A 23,492-nucleotide genomic window follows, 5' to 3' on the forward strand; every position below is an offset into this window, starting at 1 on the left:
GTCGATATATATTAAAAATTCGCTTTTGCTTTTCCGTTAAGATATATTACTTTTTCGTTTGATGACAGTCGTCACAAAAACGTCAACAATGATGCCGACATATATTTCTTCGTTTTTATTTAATTCAACATTATTAGCCGGAAGTAAAATATGTTTCAGGAAATTACCGAGAGATATTTCTTCGTTTTTTAAAATTAGTTATGTGCGAATACACTTTAAATAGGTTTATTTGAAATCTTTAATTTTCCACAATATAATTTACTTGCCATTTATCATTTGATGATTACGAGACAAATTCCTCTTGAGGATCGTGACAATTCATGCGCTGCGTGGAAACTTCTATTTCCAAAATGAATGAGACGATCGATGAAGAACGCAGACTTGAACAGGATGCAGCAAGAAAACGAATGAGACGGGCGAACGAGTCCATCGACGAACGTCAATGCAAACTTGCGGGGTCACCCGTGGGAATCCCACGGGCTTGGATGTGTGTGACATTTCGACATATTGAGTTAGATGCTGCACATTCATTTTTACAAATCTATATTATAATAGCCGTAGATGATTCTGTCTGTCTGTCTGTCTATCTGTTGGGTGTCTGTCCGGGGTGTGGCTTACTCGGTTTGCAGAGTAGCTCCACCCATAGCTCCACCCATTCTGGGAGTGGCTATAAACAAATATCCACCATTTTATTAACTCGCATAGCTTTGAGTCCTGTTTTGTAGGCCCGTGGTGTCTTGCTCTCCCCCAGTTTTATTTCAAATCAAATTCGATAAATCATTTCATTTTTCACAGTCGCTAACATAGTTTTAGACTCGGTTGAAAAAAAACGGGAAGAAAATCCGATGAAAGTTGCCGTTTATAGAACGAAATGAATTCTCAAAGGCCTGTAACTTCAAGGCCATTGAGTCTCTCTCACGCCTTTATCTCCAATCTAACTCACCATATGATTTCATTTTTATCGATGGTTTTACTTTTAGACTCGGTGTCAGCAATAATTGAGAACAATCCACACACGCGGGAAAATGCAGAGATATATTTTTTTAAATCGCGTCATGGTGTATCATACACCGCCCAACATGACACCGCCGGCAATGTGTCGATATATATTAAAAATTCGCTTTTGCTTTTCCGTTATGATATATTACTATTTCGTTTGATGACAATCGTCACAAAAACGTCAACAATGATGCCGACATATATTTCTTCGTTTTTATTTCATTCAACATATTAGCCGGAAGTAAAATATGTTTCAGGAAATTACCGAGAGATATTTCTTCGTTTTTTTTATTAGTTATGTGCGCATACACTTTAAATAGGTTTATTTGAAATCTTTAATTTTCCACAAACATTCCACACACGCGGGAAAATGCAGAGATATATTTTTTAAAATCGCGTCATGGTGTATCATACACCGCCCAACATGACACCGACGGCAATGTGTCGATATCTATTTTAAATTCGATATATCATTTCATTTTTCACAGTCGCTAACATAGTTTTAGACTCGGTTGAAAAAAAACGAGAAGAAAATCCGATGAAAGTTGCCGTTTATAGAACGAAATGAATTCTCAAATGCCTGTAACTTCAAGGCCATTGAGTCTCTCTCACGCCTTTATCTCCAATCTAACTCACCATATGATTTCATTTTTATCGATGGTTTTAGAGTCGGTGTCAGCAATAATTGAAAACATTCCACACACGCAGGAAAATGCAGATATATTTTTTTAAATCGCGTCATGGTGTATCATACACCGCCTAACATGACACCGACGGCAACGTGTCGATACATATTAAAAATTCGATATATCATTTCATTTTTCACAGTCGCTAACATAGTTTTCGACTCGGTTGAAAAAAAACGGGAAGGAAATCCAATGAAAGTTGCCGTTTATAGAACGAAATGAATTCTCAAACGCCTGTAACTTCAACTTCAAGGCCATTGAGTCTCTCTCACGCCTTTATCTCCAATCTAACTCACCATATGATTTCATTTTTATCGATGGTTTTGGACTCGGTGTCAGCAATAATTGAGAACATTCCACACACGCGGGAAAATGCAGAGATATATTTTTAAAAATCGCGTCATGGTGTATCATACACCGCCCAACATGACACCGACGGCAACGTGTCGATATATATTAAAAATTCGCTTTTGCTTTTCCGTTAAGATATATTACTTTTTCGTTTGATGACAGTCGTCACAAAAACGTCAACAATGATGCCGACATATATTTCTTCGTTTTTATTTAATTCAACATTATTAGCCGGAAGTAAAATATGTTTCAGGAAATTACCGAGAGATATTTCTTCGTTTTTTAAAATTAGTTATGTGCGAATACACTTTAAATAGGTTTATTTGAAATCTTTAATTTTCCACAATATAATTTACTTGCCATTTATCATTTGATGATTACGAGACAAATTCCTCTTGAGGATCGTGACAATTCATGCGCTGCGTGGAAACTTCTATTTCCAAAATGAATGAGACGATCGATGAAGAACGCAGACTTGAACAGGATGCAGCAAGAAAACGAATGAGACGGGCGAACGAGTCCATCGACGAACGTCAATGCAAACTTGCGGGGTCACCCGTGGGAATCCCACGGGCATGGATGTGTGTGACATTTCGACATATTGAGTTAGATGCTGCACATTCATTTTTACAAAATGGTTACTGGCAAATCATCAGATCCAGAAATGGTGTAAAAACCACCGTTTAGAGGCCATTTTTCCCCGCAAAGCGGGGGTTGGCCTTTTCGGGGACCGTGGTAGTTGTTGTTTTTTTGTCCCCTTTTTGAAGCAATGTTTTACGGCCGGATGCCCTTCCTGACGCCAACCCTTTTTGCCGCCTTCAACGACAAACAGGGAATTACCAGTGAACTGGTACTCAATTAGCCGACCTCGGAAGGATGACAGGCTGAGTCAACCCCCCTGGCATTAATTCGGCGATCGACCGAGATTCGAACCCAGGATCCTAAGCCGGCACCCTAGCCGCTAGCCCAACACCAGAAATGGTGTCATGAACACAATTTATTTACGCACAAGCACAAAAGCAAGACGGGCCGATTTCCGATTCCGACGGGCCGACGGGCGAGACGGGCCGATTTCCGATTCCGACGGGCCGATTTGGAGCAAGAAAAAGAACGAGACGGGAGAAAAAGGAGAGAAACGAGACGGGGAAAGCCGATTGGAGAGGCGAGTGAGGCGCGATTGGAGAGGAGTGTGAGGCGCGATTGGAGAGGAGTGTGAGGCACGATTGGAGAGGAGTGTGAGGCGTGATTGGAGAGGAGTGTGAGGCACGATTGGAGAGGAGTGATTGGAGGGGAGTGTGAGGCACGATTGGAGAGGAGTGTGAGGCACGATTGGAGAGGAGTGTGAGGCGCGATTGGAGAGGAGTGTGAGGCGCGATTGGAGAGGAGTGTGAGGCGCGATTGGAGAGGCGTGTGAAGGATTGGAGAGGAGAGGAGTGTGAGGGATTGGAGAGGTGAGGGATTGGAAAGGAGAGGGATGTGAGGGTTTGGAGAGGAGAGGAGTGCTAGGTGGAGAGAGGAGAGTGTCAGGTGGAGACAGGAGAGTGTCAGGTGGAGACAGGAGAGTGTCAGGTGGAGAGGAGTGAGGGGTCACATATTATGTGAAATAACTAAATTCACACCATTTCTGGATCTGATGACTTGCCAGTAACCATTTTGTAAAAATGAATGTGCAGCATATAACTCAATATGTCGAAATGTCACACACATCCATGCCCGTGGGATTCCCACGGGTGACCCCGCTAGTAATGTTATGTTTTGGCGAATAAGTGTGTATACTAGTACCCGACTGCAAAGCCGCAATGAGCCGGCGAAGCCAAAGCCTCTTGCCACTATTTTACCCATCACTATGGCATCAATAGGTTAGGTAGTTGGTTGTTGGTAGGTGTAGTAGGTACCGTACCTAGTTCAAAATGACACCATTTGCATTCTGGATGAGATTAAAATTTATAAAATTTCCTTCTTGATTAATTCGGTGAATTCCGTCTCAACTTCGGATATTTCCGGCCGTGAAAAACTATGCCTTACGGCCGCGAGATTTCTAATAAATAATTATTCGTCAATTTTAGAATATTTGATGCCGTTTTCAGCCTCTGAAATGCAGTAATAAGCTTTTTTGAAATATTATTTCAAATGCTCGAATCTCATTGGTTCCGGTAATTGGTGACGATTTTCGTTGAAGATAACCAGGGCCCGTGTGGGCCCGGGGAACGAGGTTGGTCTTAAAGTATTTTAATTACAAATTAGAGGTGCATAGGATTGTGAATCAAAAAAAGACGGGGGAAACAAACTCCGATTGAACTTTTTTCAATTTGTTATGCATACTGCCGCATCCGCAAGATGGCGGCCTCCATTGAGCGATTTGGTGCGTCAAAGCTTCGAAATTCTCAAGGGATCCAGCAAAATCTGGCTTTTCAACATAATACGTACGCGTTCATTCACAACACCGGCTTCACCGGCTATTACTAAAATTAACACCGGGTTGCTGGCAATAAACAAAATGTTTCTGGAATTAAAAAAAGTTGCAAATATTGACTGTCAATAAACTTTACTGCAGCATATACAAGTTATGTTGTTCAACTACCACTATGACAGACACGCTCTTTATTGTGAGGCAGTTGCAGGAGAAGTACATGGAGAAGAGGAAGAAGTTGTTTCTTGGGTTTGTTGATCTGGAGAAAGCATTCGATAGGGTTCCACGCAAAGTATTGACATGGGCATTGAGGAAGTTAGGAGTGGAGAAATGGTTGATCAGAGTAGTGATGGCAATGTACAAAAGAGCGCGCACAGCTGTAAGGACGAAGGACGGGAACAGTGGTGAGTTTGAGGTGAAGGTGGGAGTGCATCAGGGGTCGGTACTAAGACCACTACTATTTGTAGCTGTGATGGAGGTGCTGGCTCAGAACGTAAAGGAGGGTTTACCGTGGGAGTTGTTGTATGCAGATGATCTGGTGTTGATTGCGTAAAGTATGGATGGACTGAAGGAAAAGATGAACAAGTGGAAGGAATGTATGGAGACAAAAGGTCTGAAAGTGAATATCGGAAAGACGAAGGTGATGGCAAGTGATAAAGCATGTGGTGAGGTGGAAAGAACTGGGAAGTGGCCATGTGCTGTGTGCAGGAAGGGTGTCGGAGTGAACTCCATTCAATGTACAATGTGCGCTGAGTGGGTTCATCAAAAATGCAGTGGTCTGAGAGGGTCATTAACCAGTGTGGCAGCTACATTCAAATGTAAGGTGTGCACAGAGGGAGCTGCAGATGGAGGAAATGTTGAGTTGGATCTTGGAGACGGCGTGAAGCTGAAAGGTGTGAAAACATTTTGCTACCTCGGAGACATGCTGAATGGAGAAGGTGGATCAGACTCGGCAACGGTTGCTAGAGTGAGATGTGCATGGCAGAAGTTTCAGGAACTGAGTGGTGTGCTGATGAGGAGGGGAGTGTCATTGAAGCTGAAGGGAAAGGTGTATGCTGCATGTGTGAGAAGTGTTATGATTTATGGGAGTGAGACATGGGTAATGAACGTAGAGCAGCAACGAAGGCTGGAAAGGGTGGAAATGCGAATGGTTCGGTGGATGTGTGGAGTATCGTTGAGAGAGAGGAAGACAAATGATGAATTGCGAAAGATGATGGGAATAGAGCCTGTGATTGATGCTGTGAAGAGGAACAGGTTGAGATGGTTTGGTCATGTGTTGAGGAAGGATGAAAGTGACTGGTTGAGAAGAGTGATGGAAATGAATGTAGAAGGAATTAGAGGACGGGGAAGACCGAGAAAACCTTGGCTAAATGTGGTGGAAGAAGAAATGCGGGCAAGGGGGTTAACAAGGAGAGATGCAGAAAATATGGCAAAATGGAGAAGATTGTCCTGGGCAACGCAAGGCTAACCCCCGCTCTAGCAGGGAAAATGGCCTTAAAATGCATGTTGTGTTGTTTGTTGTTGTTCAACTACCGGCAGGGAAGCGACAGGTTCAATGCTGGTTTAAGGAACCCGGTGCTGAAAAAGGTAAAACTTGGTAGAGGGCATACTCTGCTGATTGTATCATTTCTGGGAGCATGGCACTGATGCAGTGCCCCCTGTAGCTTAGGGCTGCAATTTGGAATTTGTCTAAATCTTTAACATCCACCAACTAATGGAGGCAGATGGGACGGCAGCCAGGCTGAACAGTTTATGTTTTGTACACCTCTGATAGATTGGATCTGGATTCAAACCTGAACCGAAATGAAATCGGTTTGTTCTTGTTGCCTACCCAACTCATCCACCAAGTTTTTGTCCGAATCCGTCCACAACTTTTTGAGATTTCGTGCGATATATCTTTTTAACCCATCTCTCAATGGTGAAGAATCACTTCAAAAATTCTCAGATCCGAATCTGGATTCGAATCTTCACCAAAATTGAATCAATTCTTGCTTGTCATGCACCCAACCTGTCCATCAAGTTTTGTCCGAATCAGTCTGCAAATTTTTGAGATATCATGTTCACAGGCAGACAAATAGACAGACGGGTGAAAACATAACCTCCACCCACCTTCAATGGCAGAGGTAATGATGGAGAATATAGACAAAAGATAGGGGATCTGTGGGATGAGAAGGAGGATAGGAAAATTATGTTGGAAGGGCATGGAGTAATTAAATATAGTAAAGGGAGATTTATTGTATGGTTTAAATGTTTTGACATTTTTTTATACATCCTTACTATAATTCATGGACTGGTGTTTGTGTGTTTAGGTGTTTGTTTGTCAGGCTACTCCTGCAGTTCTGGTCCCATTACATCCAGACTTGATACATAGAATCAGCATGACCCCAAATAGTGTATAATACGAGTGTTTTGTCTTTGTCTGTGGTCTTGGAAGAGGTAAGGGGAAGTATGTAATTCTCTATGTAAATGTGTATCGTGTGGCGCCACCTCTAGACAGGAGAAGGTATTGCAAGTCCCCATCCTTTGCAGTGCAGTATTCCTGTCCCCACGTTTTCCAGTGCAGTGAGGTGTTTTGAATAACTAGCATGAGGCTTGTTTTTGCTTCATGCACATAACCTGGGCTATTTCTTTTTCGGGAGCGATTGAGGAAGTTGCCAATTGCCCATACACCATCCAAATAAAGGAATGTGTCAGAATAACATGTTGCATGCTTGAAGCAAGATCGCCGTGGGATGCCACCCGCTCTACAAGTACATATAAATGTCAAAGGTGTTCTGCGTTGGTTTTCAAAAACACTTCTACATTGCAATCTGGTAATTTGCATTTCAAATCTCGACTCTAATAGCTCTCGTCTATTCTCGTCTGATCTAATCTAATATATTAGATCTATTATTATCTATTAAATCTATTATCTATATATTTTTAAAAATTAATTATATTATTAAATTGTATTATTAAATTAGATTATATTGTTATTATAATATACTGTGGCGGACACAAGCAAGAGGACACTAATTCAACGCACCAGCAGGTGGCGCGAACGTCCAGGCGGGGAACTGAAAGGCATGCCCCGCCTATCGACCGATCGGCCACGCCCGGGGACTAGGCGTGGCCCCGGCACATATATGCGGGCTCCAAGCTCGAGCCCGCCCAGTGCTACAGTTTGAGCTTTCCTAATAAAGACTCTTTTGGTTATCCAACGCGTTGTGGCCTACCTCTTTGGCAAGCAAGTTGTGTGCGTAGCACCGCACTTCACTGGTGACCCCGATTGGTTCAGCCGTTGCTGTCCACCGAACGCGCCATGGCCAACAACGCCGTCACGGTAAAACTCTCGGAGTTTTGGGAAGCACAGGCCGATGTGTGGTTCGTGCAGGCTGAAGCACAATTTCAGCTTCGAGGCATAACGGCGGATGAGACCCGTTACTACCACGTGGTCGCCTCCCTCGGGCCCGACACTGCCGCCCGAGTCATGTCCATCCTGCGGCACCCGCCGGTCGACCACAAGTACGGGGCGCTCAAACGTCTCCTCATCGCCACGTTCGGCCTCACGGAGATCGAACGGGCCGACCGCCTCCTGGACCTTCCCGAACTCGGCGACACACGACCATCCTTGCGGATGGATCATATGCTGCCGTTGCTGGGTGACCATGCCCCGGATTTCTTATTTCGGGCGCTCTTACTACGCCAGCTACCCGCACAGGTACGCCTCGCGCTGGCCGGTTCCAAAATAAAAGAACCCCGCGCCCTGGCTACAGAGGCCGACAAGTTCTTCGCGGCTTGCGACACGCGGTCGGGTTAGGGTGCGGCCGTCGTGGATCCCGAGGCTGATGCTGCTGCGTCCCTCGTGGCTGCTGCCACGCCCCGCCCACCACCACCACCGCCGAGAAAACCGCGGCCGCCGAAGCCCCCGCCGCCGCAAGCCTGGTGCTCTTACCACGCCAGTTTCGGCCACAAGGCTAGGAAGTGTTGCCCGCCGTGCTCGTTTGACAAGTCGGGAAACTACCAAGCCGGCGCTCGGTAGCGGCCCTGAGCGTCGGCCATTCCGGCAGCCTCCTCTTTATCACGGACACCTTGTCCGGGCGCCGTTTCCTCTGCGATACAGGAGCGCAGGTAAGCGTCATCCCAGCCTACACGTCCGACAAGCGGGCCGGGGCCCCGCGTTGCTTGCCGCCAACGGTACACCCATCCGCACGTTCGGGAAGCACTGCCTCTCCCTGTGGTTCGGAGGGCAGCGCTTTCAATGGTCGTTCATGACTGCCAGCGTGCCGATGGCATTGCTCGGTGCGGACTTCCTATTAGTCAGGTTCACAATGTTAACAAATATAATTTCGTTCAAAATTTTGGGAGATTAGTAAACCTGTACATTTCTGGAATCATCAGAGCATGGAGAATCCGAAAATCAATGTTGGCATTTGCACAGACACCTGCATGGCTGCCATTTTGGATTTTCAAAATGGCCGCCATAAAATACATATTTTGCGCTATCTCGGCTTCTAGTCAACCTAGAAACTTAATTAAATATGCTAATCCTATGTTTTCTGGGTTAAGGAATCCAATAAAGGCCTCAAAATAGTGCTCAGGATTATAGAAAAGCAACAAACAAAGGTAATTGAAAACCATTGTCTTTATATTTGTGATATAACTGTATTACATAATACATGATATTGCAAGTCCTTTGAAGTTATAGGTATGGGATTATAAAGCAAGAAAGCAGCCTTGTTAGTATCAGATTGAACTATAAGTCCTATACACAGGATCTACGAGGTCTATACCGTTCAGGAATATGCTTTTACAGATCTTCATCACTGTCCTGAGGGTCATTTTCACAAACGTGTCTATGCAAATGCAAACATTAATTTTTGGATTCCTCATGCTCTGAGTATTCCAGAAATGTATAGTTTTGCTAATCTACCAAAATTTTGAACGAAAAAACATAGTGAACCTGAATATATGTGCGAATGGGTTGTTGGTCGACGTAAAGCACAAACGGCTCGTCCAGGCAGAAACCTTTAGCTCGCTCGCTTGTTCGCTGAGCAGCTCGTTGAGCGGCTCACTGAGCGGCTCACCGAACGGCTTGCCAAGCGGCTTGCTGGAGAGTTCTGTCCCGGCGAGTTTAGCTTGCACGCTTCCGGCAGCGGACGACTTTACCCGCCTCCTCGCTAGTTTCCCGGCCCTCACGCGGCCCACCTTTTCAGCGGTGGCCGTGAAACACGGGGTGGAGCATCACATCCCCACGGTCGGGCCGCCGGTCTATGCCCGGGCATGCCGACTCGAGCCCACGAAGCTCGCCGTGGCGAAAACGGAGTTCGCCACACTGGAGCGGCTAGGGATCGTACGGCCCTCCAACAGCGCTTGGGCTTCCCCGCTGCACATCATGCCGAAGCCCGGCGGGGGATGGCGGCCGTGCGGGGACTACCGCCGGCTCAACGATGCCACCACCCCCGACCGCTACCCGGTCCCGCACATTCAGGACTTTTCCGCCCGGTTGGCCAACACGACCGTGTTTTCGAAGGTGGACCTCATCCGGGGCTACCATCAGGTCCCCGTCCAACCGGTCGACGTCCCGAAGACGGCCGTCATCACTCCTTTCGGCCTCTTCGAATTTCTGAGGATGCCCTTCGGGTTGAAGAATGCGGCTCAGGCGTTCCAGCGGCTTATGGATAACGTCTTGCGCGACTTACCTTTCCTGTTCGTCTACTTGGACGACATCCTAGTCGCGAGCGCATCCCGGGAAGACCACCTGCTCCACCTCCGCACGCTGTTCGAACGCCTGGGCCAGCATGGCCTCATCATCAACCCTGCCAAGTACCGTTTCGGTGTCACCACCATCGACTTCTTGGGGCACCGCATCACCAAGCACGGGGCCGTCCCGCTACCGGCCAAGGTGGAGGCGGTCAGGGATTTCCCGTGGCCCCGCACGGTCAAGGGGCTCCAGGAGTTCCTGGGCATGGTGAACTTTTACCACCGCTTCGTGCCCCACGTCACCCAGCTATTCCGCCCCTTGCACGAGGCCCTCCGGGGCAAGCCGGGCAAAGGTGACATCGCATGGTCGGAGCCGATGGCCGCGGCGTTCGCAGGCGCAAAGCTGGCTCTGGCCGACGCCACCATGCTGGCGCACCCGGCGCCCTCACCACCGACGCGTCGGATTACGCGGTGGGCGCGGTGCATGAGCAATGGGTGCGTGGTGCTTGGCAACCGCTGGCGTTTTTCAGCCGGCAGCTTCGCCCGCACGAACGCCGGTACAGCACCTTAGACCGCGAGTTGCTCGGACTCCACCTGGCGGTCCGACACTTCCGCCATCTGCTGGAGGGCCGCCCGTTCACGGCATTCGTTGACCACAAGCCCCTTGTGTTCGCGATGGCCAAGGTCGCCGAGCCATGGTCGGCACGGCAGCAGCGCCACCTCTCTGCCGTGTCCGAGTACACGACGGACATCCGTCACGTGGCGGGTAAGGACAACCCGGTGGCGGATTGCCTTTCCCGGTCCGCCGTGCATGCGGTCCACCTCGGGGTCGACTATGCCCGGATGGCGGAGGCCCAGACCGCCGATCCCGGCGTCCAGGCCTTACGGACCGCCGTCACGGGCCTCCGCGTCACCGAGGTGCCGTTCGACGTCGCGGGCACGGCCCTCCTATGCGACGTCTCCCTCGGCCGGCCTCGCCCCATCGTGCCCGCTGGCTGGCAGCGCCCAGTGTACGACGCCATCCACGGCCTGTCCCACCCTGGCGCGAGGGCATCCCAGAAACTCGTCGGGGCAAAGTTCGTCTGGCATGGCCTCCAGAAGGACGTCCGCGACTGGGCCAGGACGTGCCTCGCGTGCCAGCGCGCAAAGGTCCACCGCCACACTCAGGCACCGTTGGCCCCGTTCACGGTGCCCGAGCGGCGGTTCGACCACGTGCACGTCGACTTGGTGGGACCTCTGCCCTCCTCGCGAGGGTTCACCCACCTCCTCACCATGGTCAACCGCACCACACGGTGGCCGGAGGCCGTCCCATTGGCGGCGACGTCTGCGGCTGATGTGGCGCAAGCCTTTATCGCCACTTGGGTTGCCCGGTTCGGTGCCCCCTCGGACATCTCGTCCGACCGCGGCCCCCAGTTCACCTCGGAGCTCTGGGCCGCGGTGGCGCAAGGGCTCGGGGTGAAACAACACCGCACCACGGCCTACCAACCCCAGGCCAATGGCCTGTGCGAGCGCTTTCATCGCTCCATGAAGGCCGCGCTCCGGGCCAGCCTCTGCGACGGCGGCTGGGTCGACAGACTCCCCTGTGTCCTGCTGGGCCTCAGGACGGCGCCCAAGGACGACCTGCGCGCATCCTCGGCGGAGCTGGTCTTCGGGCAACCACTGCGGGTACCGGGTGAATTTATCCCCGACTCCACGGCTCCTTGGTCCGCGGCACAACAGCGCTCCGCCCTTCAGGAGACCGCCCGGAGGTTCGCCCCGGTGCCAATAGCACACCACGGTTGCCCGCCTTCCCACGTCGCCCCGGAGCTTCGCACGGCCAAGTACGTGTTCATCCGGCATGACGCCCACCGGGCACCGCTACGGCCCCGTATGACGGGCCCTTCCGCGTGTTGGAGACCGGGGACAAATTTTTCATGGTCGACATCGGCGGTGCCCCGGATCGCATTTCCGTGGACCGCCTCAAGCTGGCCCACCTCGATCCGGACCACCCCCCGCCAGCGGCTCTGCCTCCGCGTTGAGGCCGCCCCCCGGCGGTCGGACCCCCGGCACCCCCGCCAGCAGCTCTTCCTCGGCTTCGAGGCCGCCCCCCGGCGGTCGGACCCCCGGCGGTCGGACCCCCGGCACCCCCCAGCTCCGCCGTCCCGCCACCCCCCAGACCGGCACCCATCGCCAGGGGGCGTTTCGGCCGGGTCATCCGGCTTCCCCGCAAACTCACCCTTCAGGTGCACGGGAAATCTGGGGGGGCGCGTGTAGCGGACACAAGCAACAGGACACGAATTCAACGCACCAGCAGGTGGTGCGAACGTCCAGGCGGGGAACTGGAAGGCATGCCCCGCCTATCGACCGATCGGTCACGCCCGGGGACTAGGTGTGGCCCCGGCACATATATGCGGGCTCCAAGCTCGAGCCCGCCCAGTGCTACAGTTTGAGCTTTCCTAATAAAGACTCTTTTGGTTATCCAACGCGTTGTGGCCTACCTTTTTGGGAAGCAGGTTGTGTGCGTAGCACCGCACTTCAATACTGTATATAGATTATAAAATTATAAAATTATTATAAAATTAGAATTCGATTATAAAATGAATTAGATGAAATTCGATTGTATTATTAATTATAATTATATGAAAATTTATCATCTGATTATATATGATTGATTTATATGGTTTATTTATTATATTATATGAATTATTTAAAATTATATTATATGAAAATTATATGGGTATTTTTTTTTTTTTTTTTTTTTTTTTGTTGTATACAAGGTCGAGGCTCGTGAAAGAGCGAACATTAATCACACAGAAAGACAAACCGACACATAAAACATATAACATAGGGAGCGGTAGACAAGATGGGGAGAGAGGGGGAAGGACACAAACACAACATTTGAGAGCAGGGACCGAGAGACATGGAGACATCGAGAGATCTGAGAGAGGGCGAGGGCTTTAGGGGGGGGGGGGGGGCGTGGGAAGGGGGCGGTGGGAGAGGTATAAAACATATGGACACTGCCAGGACTTCCAGGAAAGAAGTTGGAATTTCAAACAAGGTGGATCTGGGGTGAATTAGCGGGGGTAGAAAAGATCAAGGTTTTGGATGGGGGAAGATAAGAGATGGTGGTGAACAGCTGTTTTAAAGACCTGGAGGGAAGAGTGGGATTGAAGGGAGTGAGGGAGTTTGTTCCAGAGGCGGGAGAAAAGAGGAATGAAAGAGTGAAGGTGAGCAGAGAGCCGAGATTTCGGCAGTTTAACCATCAGAGGGTTGCTGGCAGATCTTGTGCGACCTGTAGGAATATTTGGGGGACAGAGCACAGAGAGAGCTGGGGGTGCAAGGCCGGAGAGGAGTCGGTAGAAGACAGAAAGACCACCTACCTGCCTGCGGTGAGTGAGTGAAAGGCCCTCAGAGATAGCTTCATCGCGGGAGATTCCAATAATTCTGAAAGCTTTGGTTTCAACAGCGTGAAGCCGAGCTAGGTGTGAGGCAGGAGCACCGGCCCATAGGGGAGAACAGTATTCCATTGAGCTGCGGATGAAAGCCTTGTATGTGGTGAGGAGCTCAGGTGTGCCGAGGAAGGACTTCGCACGACGGAGGATGCCCAGTCGGCGACTGGCTTTGGAGGCCAGCTTGGAAATGTGGTTTTCCCAAGAAAGATCATGGCAGATAGTGAGACCCAAAATCTTGAGCGACAGAACTTCTTGGAGAGGATTGTTGAGAAAGTAGATGGGAGGGTTGTCCAGTCGATCTTTTCGGAGAGACATAGTAAGAGTGTGAGATTTGTCAGGATTGAAAGACATGTTCCACTTGTTTGACCAGTCTGTGATTTTGTCCAGGTCTTCAGAGAGTGAGGAGGCAGCAGACTGCCGATCTGAGGGAAGAGGAATGGATCGGCAGAGAGTGGAGTCATCAGCAAAGAGATAGAGAGGATTTTCGAGAGAGTCAGAGAGATCATTGATGAAGACCAGAAAAAGCACGGGGCCCAGAACACTGCCTTGGGGAACTCCAGCCTGAACAGGAAGAGGAGATGAGAGAAACCCATTCAGGGCCACACGTTGACGACGACTAGAGAGGAAGTCCGCCAGCCATGCGTGGAGATTTCCATGGATACCAAAGGAGGAGAGTTTGGTGAGCAGAGCGGGGTGCCAGACCGTGTCGAAGGCACGTGATATGTCGAGGGAGACAGCTCTAATTTCCTGCTTGGCATTGAGGACCTCCATCCATTGTTGAGACAGCAGAAGCAGCATGTCCAGAGTAGAGTGACCTGGTCTGAAACCAAATTGATGATCAGAGATCAAGCCATTGGAGAAGAGGAAAGATTTCATATCCGAAGCAATGATGGATTCCATGACTTTGCTGATAATTGGGAGAAGGCTGATTGGTCTGTAGTTGCTAGGATCTGTTTTTGCACCTTTTTTGTGCAAAGCGGTGATGTTGGCTGATTTCCAAGCAGATGGCAGTTGACCTTGAGCAAAAGAGAGGGTGAAGAGAACAGAGAGAGGGTGAGATAGAGCAGCAGAGCAGGATTTTAGGACCCGTGGGCTGATGCCGTCGGGTCCAGTTGCAGAATCAGAGTCGAGGGTTGACAGAAACTTTTCCACCTTGTCAGGAGGAAAGGACACGGAGTCCAGGAGCAGCAGGGTACGACTGGGTATGGTGGGTACAGAGAGGGATGGGTTTGGGACACAAGATTTAGAGGCAAACACAGAGTTGAGGCATTCAGCTTTTTCACGTGCGGAGTCAGCTGTGTAGCCGTTTGAGGTAAGGGAGGAGATGGAGGGGGAACAAACACCAGAAACGGATTTGACCACACGCCACCAGGATTTGGAAGAGGGAGACAGATAAGAGAGTTCGGTCTTGAGAACGGAGAGATATTGTTTCCTGGCTCTCCTGAGGGTGGACACACACTTGTTTCGGGCTTTGTGAAAGGAAATGAGATTTCCTTCCGTTGGATTTGCTTTCCAGGAGACGAAGGCAAGTTGTTTCTGGGCAACAGCCTCACCACAAGATTCCGTGTACCATGGACGGGAGGAAGGGTAAGACAACTGAAGACGAGATGGGATAAATCTGTGCATGAGAGAGAGCAATTTACTTTGGAAGAATTCCCAGGATGAGTTGATGTCAGAGGTGGTAGAAATGGGAGACCAGTCCAGATGATTGATGGCTGCTTGAAGACCGTGCCAGTTGGCCTGAGTGAAATGCCAGACTCGTCGACGCTGAGCAGGCTCCCTGAGGATGGTCAGAGAGATGTCCACTTTAACAAGGACATGATCAGATGATCCGATCGGAGCAGAAGAAGAGCAGCAGACATTTTCAGGGAAGTTAGTCATAACCAAGTCCAGAAGAGAAGATGTTCCGTTGACTGAGATCCGGGTCGGGAAATTGACAGATTGTGTCAGTCCCAGTGAGTCGCAGAAGTCCTTTGCTGAGGAGCCATGGCTGGTGAGAGAGGTACCCACACCCAGCCAACTGGCATGATGACAGTTGAAATCACCACATATGAGGAAGAGAGAGTTGGGATGAGTAGATAGAAGTTGGTCCATATCATCAGACAGCGAGATGTAGATGGAGTCATCACTGTTTGGTGGACGGTACAACACACATATGAACAAGAGGTGGGAGCGAAGGGGAAGCCGTAGCCAGAGGTATTCCTGGGGGTGAGGTGGAGAGAGTGCAGTGCAGGGCGAGTGAGGAAGAGAGTTTTTGATAAAGATAGCAACCCCGCCTCCAGGACGAGGCTCAGGTCTATCATACCGGAGGAGGGAGTAGCCCGGGAGAGATACTATGGAATCAGAGACATCATAAAGGAGGAAAGTTTCTGTTAAGCAGATCACGTCTGGTTTGACAGAAGCAACCTGTATGGAGAGATCAGTTAAGTTTGAACGAAGGCCCCGGATGTTTGAGGTCCATACCGTTAATGAAGAGGAAGGGGGAGCATCAGATACAGAACAGGGGGGAGGAGGGGTAGGGTAAGATGTGGAAGAGGTGGAAGAGGTAGGGAGAGCTGTTGAAGGTGTGTCAGAGATTTCAGAATAGCTCGGAGAAAGGGAAGGATGGGGCGGACAAAAGGTTTGATGGTGATTGGGTGAGCCACAATGAGGTGTTATTTGAGGAGGGGGAAGAGCGAGGCAGAAGGTTGGGGGAGATGGAGGTGAGAGTTTGAAGGGGGAAGAAGCGGGGAGGACGCTTTGAGGAGGGGGAGTGAGAGGGGGGAAATTGAGAAGCAATGAGGGTGGGGAGATTTGAAGGGGAGGGGTGAGGGGGAAGTTTGGGAGGGAAGGGGCAAGGGGAGGGATTTGAAAGGGATGGGATATGGGGGAGATTTGGAGGGGAGGGGTGAGGCAGGAGTCTAGGAGGGGAGGGGCGAGGGGGCGTCTTGGCGGGGAGGGGTGAGGGGGTCGTTTAGGAGGGAGGGGGCAAGGGGGGAGATTTGAAAGGGATGGGTGATGGGGAAGATTTGGAGGGGAGGGGTGATGGGGAAGATTTGGAGGGGAGGGGTTATGGGGAAGATTTGGAGGGGAGGGGTGAGATTGGATTTTTGAAAGTGTACGATTTATGGGAAACGAACATTTATTGCAAAATGAGTTGCTTGTGACCTTCGAGTTAAAAATACGTTTAAGGACGCTGGATGGAGGATGGAGTGCAGGAGAGTTTAGGGAATGTAGAAAAAAGGCACTATAGGAGATGGATATTTTTTTTGGGATGAATTGATTTGGTGAGCAAGTCGAAAGCAGCCTTTTAAAGAAGAAGAAGAAAAAGGTGTTATAAAATATGACGGAATACATAACTTGAGGGGAAAGTGTAAACATTGAAGGTTAATGAGTGAAAACTATCTGGGGAAATGGGGGAGAAACACGTGGTCGAAGAACGAACGAACGAATAAGAATGAATAAACGAATGATAACAGAGAAGGAAAATGTTTTTTGTTTTTTTTTTTTTGTTTTTTTTTTTGTTGTTGAGTTGAGATTTACACAAGGAAGTAGGCTATGGGTGAAAAGCCTGGGAATACAGAGAACGAAAGTTATTGGATCACAAAAGACGGACCGCTGAGAGAAAAACAAAGCCTCAAGGTTGTACAGTGCACACTGTACAAGGCCTCAAGACACGACACGGCAAACAGACGATCAATTTATGAAAGATAAACACCGAGAAACAACCAAAGTTGCACACAATAACTTCACACACCGAAAGATAAATACAGTTTCGACAAAATACAATTGTGAACAGACTTAACTTCGAAAAACGTGGAGACCGTATTATTAAAGAAAATGAATTCGATTATAAAATCCATTATATTATTAAATGATCTATAGAAAATCTATTAGATCTCGTCTAATCTAATGCCGCAAGCAATGGTGCACGACTCTGCTTTGACAGCTCTCGTTCTCTTTAGTGGATTGTACTATGACTACATGGATTACTATATTACTATATGGATTGATTGTACTTATTACTATATTACTATTACTGTATATTATGATTATTGTCCTATTACTATTATTGTTATATGGATACTATATTACTATATGGTTATTGTACTATGGCCTATGCTATGGTTGATTGTACTATATGGCCTATTGGGCAGATAAATGATGATGATGATGACATCATTGTTGTTACTTTTCCTGGCCATGTTTAGACTACACTGGACCATTGGTCCATAGTGGATGAAGGAGTGTCGGAACCCTAAATCTGGGATTGGACTTTGTAGAAATAATTCTGGTAAGAATTTTAAATTTTGCCAGAGTGTCAGCTTCCTGGCCTATACTCTGAAAAGGACACTTTGGGGACGTTAAAGTGCAATGCAGCAGACAAATCTCCAGAATAACTGATTAATTCAATGACGGGCCTGTGAAGCACCAAGGTGACCGATTATGCAGTTGCGCCGGGAATCAAAAACAGCCTCGAAGGTGAGTGTGCCATGCCCCTCGTGGCCATACTCTCAGATTAATAATGATGATAGTGCATGTAAATGGTCCATTAGGCAATGTATTGCTTTTATCTGAGCCTGTGCACACATATACAAGCACTTTCACCCACACGCACTTTCTGTTGGGATCACATCTCATATCCCAACACGATACTTATCACTGCTTACTGTAATTTAATGCTGATGTTGTTGTCATTATTGCCGAGTTTGCTCATCCACAAATGGTAGACAAGTTACAATTATGGCTGACTTGCCCCCGTTTCCATTCATTGTAGCAAATTTAGTACCATTTTGGAGTAATGTCATAACGATGACGTCACTGGTACCCAGAGTGCTCTGGGAAGTGACATCACTTCCCCCAATCTCAGCGGCTGTTTGTGTGAAAGTTGTCTGGCGTTCTCTCCTAGTCTCCTGTACCTGGCTGCACGAGTGCGTGATTTGTGTCGCAGGTCCTTCACAAGACCTGAAGCCTGTAAATAAATAAATAAAAATAATTTTGAGGTTAAATTTATGCCATAAAGTTAACCTCACACGATTGTGCGTTTCATGATAATGTGTCAATATTGCTAACTGATTTTTGTAACTTGATTGATTTTTGTAACGTTTAAAATGTTTTGTTTTATTGTAGACATCACAAGTTATATTTTTGATAATATTTAGCACCTGCCCTGTCAGTTCGATTCATTTCATATTTTATTCATAATATATTTTTATTACATTATTATTTATATATTTATATATTATTTATATATTAATTTGTATATTATTTATAAAATTATTTATTTATTTAATATTATTTATTTAATTTATATATCATTTATAATATACACACATTTTATTATGAAATATTATCATATTTCATATTTATCCTGGGCTGCTGATTGTACCATTGCTGAGAGCATGGCGCTGATGCAGTGCCCCTTGTGTCTTAGGGCAGGAATTTGGAATTTGTCTAAATCTTTAACGTCCATCAGCTAATGGAGGCAGATGGGACGGCACACACATTGATGCCTCACCTTGCATACGAGACACCAGAATGACAGTTTATAACTGGGCCCAGCTTAGATGGCTGAGATGTGAATGTGCATACCTCCAGCCCATCCTGCCCAGCCCTGCCAGATTGCATGCAATCATCCAGCGAGCCACACGTTATTAGCCTTTCCAAATGAGTCTATCTCCCAATCTTCGTTCCTCATTTATATTTTCTCACATCTCTAAATCTACCTCCACAAATTCATCTAATCTTTCTCTTCTTTCCACCCACTCAATGTGGTGGTCAATCACTGCCCTCTCTTGTTACCTCCACCACCAGAGGTGGATGGAGGTTATGTTTTCAGCCCTATCTCTTTGTCTGTTTGTGAACAAAATATCTCAAAAAGTTGTGGATGGATTCGGACAACATTTGGCAGAGATGTAGCATATGTCATAAGCACGAAATGATTAGATTTTAGTGAAGATGTGGATTCGGATCCGGCTACTAGAATTTTAAAGTGATTCTTCACCATTGGGAGATCGGGCCAAAAACGATACATAGCAGGATATCTCAAAAAGTTATGGATGGATTTGGCCGAAACTTGGTGGAGAGGTTGGGTGTGTGACAAGAACGATTTGTTTCGATTTTAGTGAAGATCTGGATTCGGATCCGGCTACTAGAATTTTAAAGTGATTCTTCACCATTGGGAGATAGGAACAAAAACGATACATAGCAGGATATTTCAAAAAGTTGTGGACGGATTTGGACGAAACTTGGTGGACCGGTTGTGTGTGTGACAAGGAAGAATCGATTCAATTTTGGGGAAGATCTGAATATGGATTCGGATATGAGAAGTATTTAATTTCTTAAGTGATTCTTCACCATTGCGAGATAGGGCCAAAAACGATACATAGCAGGATATCTCAAAAAGTTATGGATGGATTTGGACGAAACATGGTGGACCGGTTGTGTGTGTGACAAGGAAGAATCGATTCAATTTTGGGGAAGATCTGAATATGGATTCGGATATGAGAATTATTTAATTTCTTAAGTGATTCTTCACCATTGCGAGATAGGGCCAAAAACGATACACAGCAGGATATCTCAAAAAGTTATGGATGGATTTGGACGAAACTTGGTGGAGAGGTTGGGTGTCTGACAAGAACGATTCAATTTTGGTGAAGATCTGGATTCGGATCCGGCTACTAGAATTTTTAAGTGATTCTTCACCATTGCGAGATCGGGCCAAAAACTATACATAGCAGAAAATCTCAAAAAGTTGTGGACGGATGATTTTGATTAAATGTGATTCTGTATTGTGATTTTCTGGTCTACTCTGGGATACAAAACGTAAACTGTTCATCTGGCAGAGGTATGCTCTCTACTGAGTGCCGTTCTAGTTCTTATGTTTTTGTGCAATAATAATTACCTCCGCTACCAAAGGTAGGCAGAGGTTTTTCACCCTTGTCTGTCTGTTTGTTTATTTGTGAGCAGGAAATCTCAATGTTATGGACGGATTTGGATGAAACGCAGTGGACAGTTTTGGTGTGTAACATGGACGAATTGTTTCGATTTTCGAGGAGATCCGGATCCAGATACGGATACAAGAATTTTAAAGTGATTTTTCACCATTGAGAGATAGAGCCAAAAGTGATACATAGCATGATGTTTCAAAAAGTTATGGACGGATTTGGATGCAACTTCGTGGACAGCTTGCGTGTGTGACAATGACGAATTGATTTGATGTTGGTAAAGATCTCGATCCGGCCTATCATTGGGATACAAAACGCAAACTGTTCAGCCTGGCGGTGCTATGTGCTCCACCGAGTGCCATTCTAGTTTAAAAAGCTTCAATGCTGTGCAATAGATTATTTGTAGCTTGCTTAGAATGTCAGGTTAACGTTGTGTATGCATTCATTCATTGAGTTTATAGATCTAGTCGAACAATTTTTATGTATTGTACAACATGCTCGCCAATTGTTATTTTCACTCATGCCTGTCCCACCTGTAAACCTGACCACCATAGCCCAGTTAAAACATTGTCGGTTTATATTTTGGTGATCAATATATTTAGATAATCAAAACTGCTTCACTAATCTTTGTCACTAACTCACAATGAGCCCTGGCCAATCAGACTCCATACGAGCGACGACGAGCGATTCCAAACAGCATAACTCCAATCACAAACTAAATAGCATTAATATAAAAAAATAAACTTTTAACAACATTCGTGACATAAACAAATATTTAAATCCTGATGTGAAGTTCCGTACGGTTGGGTGAACACAATTACGAATTCAAAATCGTAATTGTATTCACTCAATTCCAATCATCAATTGATACTTTAACAAAATACTGTTTTAAATGACAGTTGTATTGGGATATTATCAAACCCGCTCATTGCCGTCATCTGTCCACTTTCGCATTCGCGGCAGGTTCATAATTCTCATCAAAATCTAAACAGTATTTGTTGAATTTCAATAAAAGCCACATCACTGTTCATATCGGTAAATATTATTCCATCGTGTTTTGAAAATTGGAAAAACAATATAGCCTATTTTCAAGCTGGGCACCAAACCGTTAATCCGTTAATCGTTAATTAACGAAGTTAACTTTTTCGTTAACGATTTAACTTTTAAGTTAACTTTGAAAATCATTATCGGACTAACTAACTTCCGTTACCTCAAGTCCGCTAACCCAAAAATTTCATGGTCTACCCGGCTTGTGGGAGGGATCGGCTTGTGGGAGGAATCGGCTTGTGGGAGGGATCTAAGCACGGGCAGCGTCTCCGGTCCGTGCCGGAACTCCGTTTATTTTTCTGGGTCCCTCGGGACAACCAACAACCAAGAACAACAACCATGTAGTTGCTTCTCAATTGCAGGTGCAGGCACTTCAAACATACATTACAGTTTGATTCGGAACGATCGGCTTGGCGAGCGATATCAATCTGAATGGTAATGAACGCGCCTCTGTACTGTGCTGTGGTGTGCTATAGTGTGCTGTACTGTGCTATAGTGTGCTGTACTGTACTGTGCTGTACTGTGCTGTACTGTGCTGTAGTGTGCTGTTCTGTACTGTGCTGTGCCATATTGTGCTGTACTGTGCTGTAATGTGCTGTTCTGTGCTGTGCTATAGTGTGGTATGTGGGCCCCGCAATTTTTTTTTTTAATCGGGCCCCTTAACATGTAAGGCCGGCCCATGTTCTAAAGCCCTTTAAAAGACCCAAAAAAGCTTATTTTATAGTTTTGGCACTTTTTAGGTGGTTTTAGAGCAAAAAAACTGATTTTTCGGGGGTTTTTTATCGTAAAAAGTAATGTTAACGGTTTATCGATAACTTTCGTTACATTTTAAACGAATTAACTGATTAACGTTATCGAATTTAACTTTTTGGTTAATGGATTAACGGTTAATAAAGTTAACTTTTTGATTAACTGTGCCCACCTTTGCCTATTTTACTCCAGGGGGTCCCAGGATTACCCACCCAAAATATCGTTGCGATCGGTTCAGCCATTTTTGCGGTACCTGGGAACGGACGGACAGACATTTGGTGAATTGTAGTAAGACGAGAGGATGAGACTTTGATAAACTTTTTGAGAGAAAACGTTTTTTTTATAGAGTACATTAAATGGGCAGGGAAGAATATTCAGGCACTCACACGTCACATTCATTGCACCCAGAAGATAGCAAAGGAAGACCAAAGTATAGCTCAGAAGATGGAGACAGAAAGGGAGATGGACATTTTTACACATATGTGGTGACTGATAAGAAAAGTGCTGCAGTCTATTCAAAGTTTAAAAATCTATCCATTGCATTGTAATTTTGCTTTTCTTCGCTTACTTTCCCAACTTGTCTCCCCCACCTCAATGCTTCACCCTGATTTATCATCGAATTCCTGTTTGCAGGTAGCTTACAGGTGCGATATCAACTGGGTGGGCCCGACGAGGGGCTGGTGGTGGGATCAGGGGGCAGGAGTCTGGCTAATGGACAACCGCATGCAGTCAATATTACTCGCAGCTACAGCCAGCTCTTCCTGCAGGTACCATAATCACATGGAACATGGAAACATTCACCATTCTCAGCAAGCACCATCTTGTTTATCCCATGTTAACGTAATCTTTTTGAAAGACATGTGACTTTTTGAGTGGTGGTCCATGGAGCTAGTCTTTGGAGATCTCCACATGCTGAAGAAAACCAGACTTGGTGAAATGGAGGTAGAGCGTCTGCTCTGAGTCTGGGCGGACGGCGGTTCGAACCCAGGCCGAGTCTTGCCAAAGACGTTAAAATGGTGCATGCTGCTTCCTTGCTTGATGCTCAGAATTTAAGAATTATAGAGCACCAACAAACAACTATTGGTTGGCAACAACAACAAACAACAACTATAGGTGCAGGCTTCATTGGCCGAATTACCTGCATGGAAGTTCCTTGTAAGAGAACTCAAATTTATTTATTACTTGTAAAATCGAAGATTTTTCAAGTATA

The 23,492-nt window shown here is 46.7% G+C and overlaps 1 protein-coding gene across 1 annotated transcript in view; it reads left to right on the forward strand.

Moving 5' to 3' along the window:
* LOC137435261 (contactin-associated protein-like 2) overlaps positions 1 to 23,242 on the forward strand; it is a 175,787-nt gene extending 152,545 nt beyond the window's left edge. The window contains exons 13-14 of the mRNA XM_078773729.1: positions 22,916 to 23,049; positions 23,156 to 23,242. Coding sequence (XP_078629855.1) covers positions 22,916 to 23,049; positions 23,156 to 23,242 — 221 coding nt within the window. The remainder of the gene's footprint in view (positions 1 to 22,915; positions 23,050 to 23,155) is intronic.
* The last annotated feature ends 250 nt before the right edge of the window (positions 23,243 to 23,492 follow it).

The sequence above is a fragment of the Myxine glutinosa genome, chromosome 1 (assembly GCF_964187855.1).
Source record: "Myxine glutinosa chromosome 1, kmMyxGlut1.1, whole genome shotgun sequence".
Taxonomy (NCBI): Eukaryota; Metazoa; Chordata; class Myxini; order Myxiniformes; family Myxinidae; genus Myxine; species Myxine glutinosa.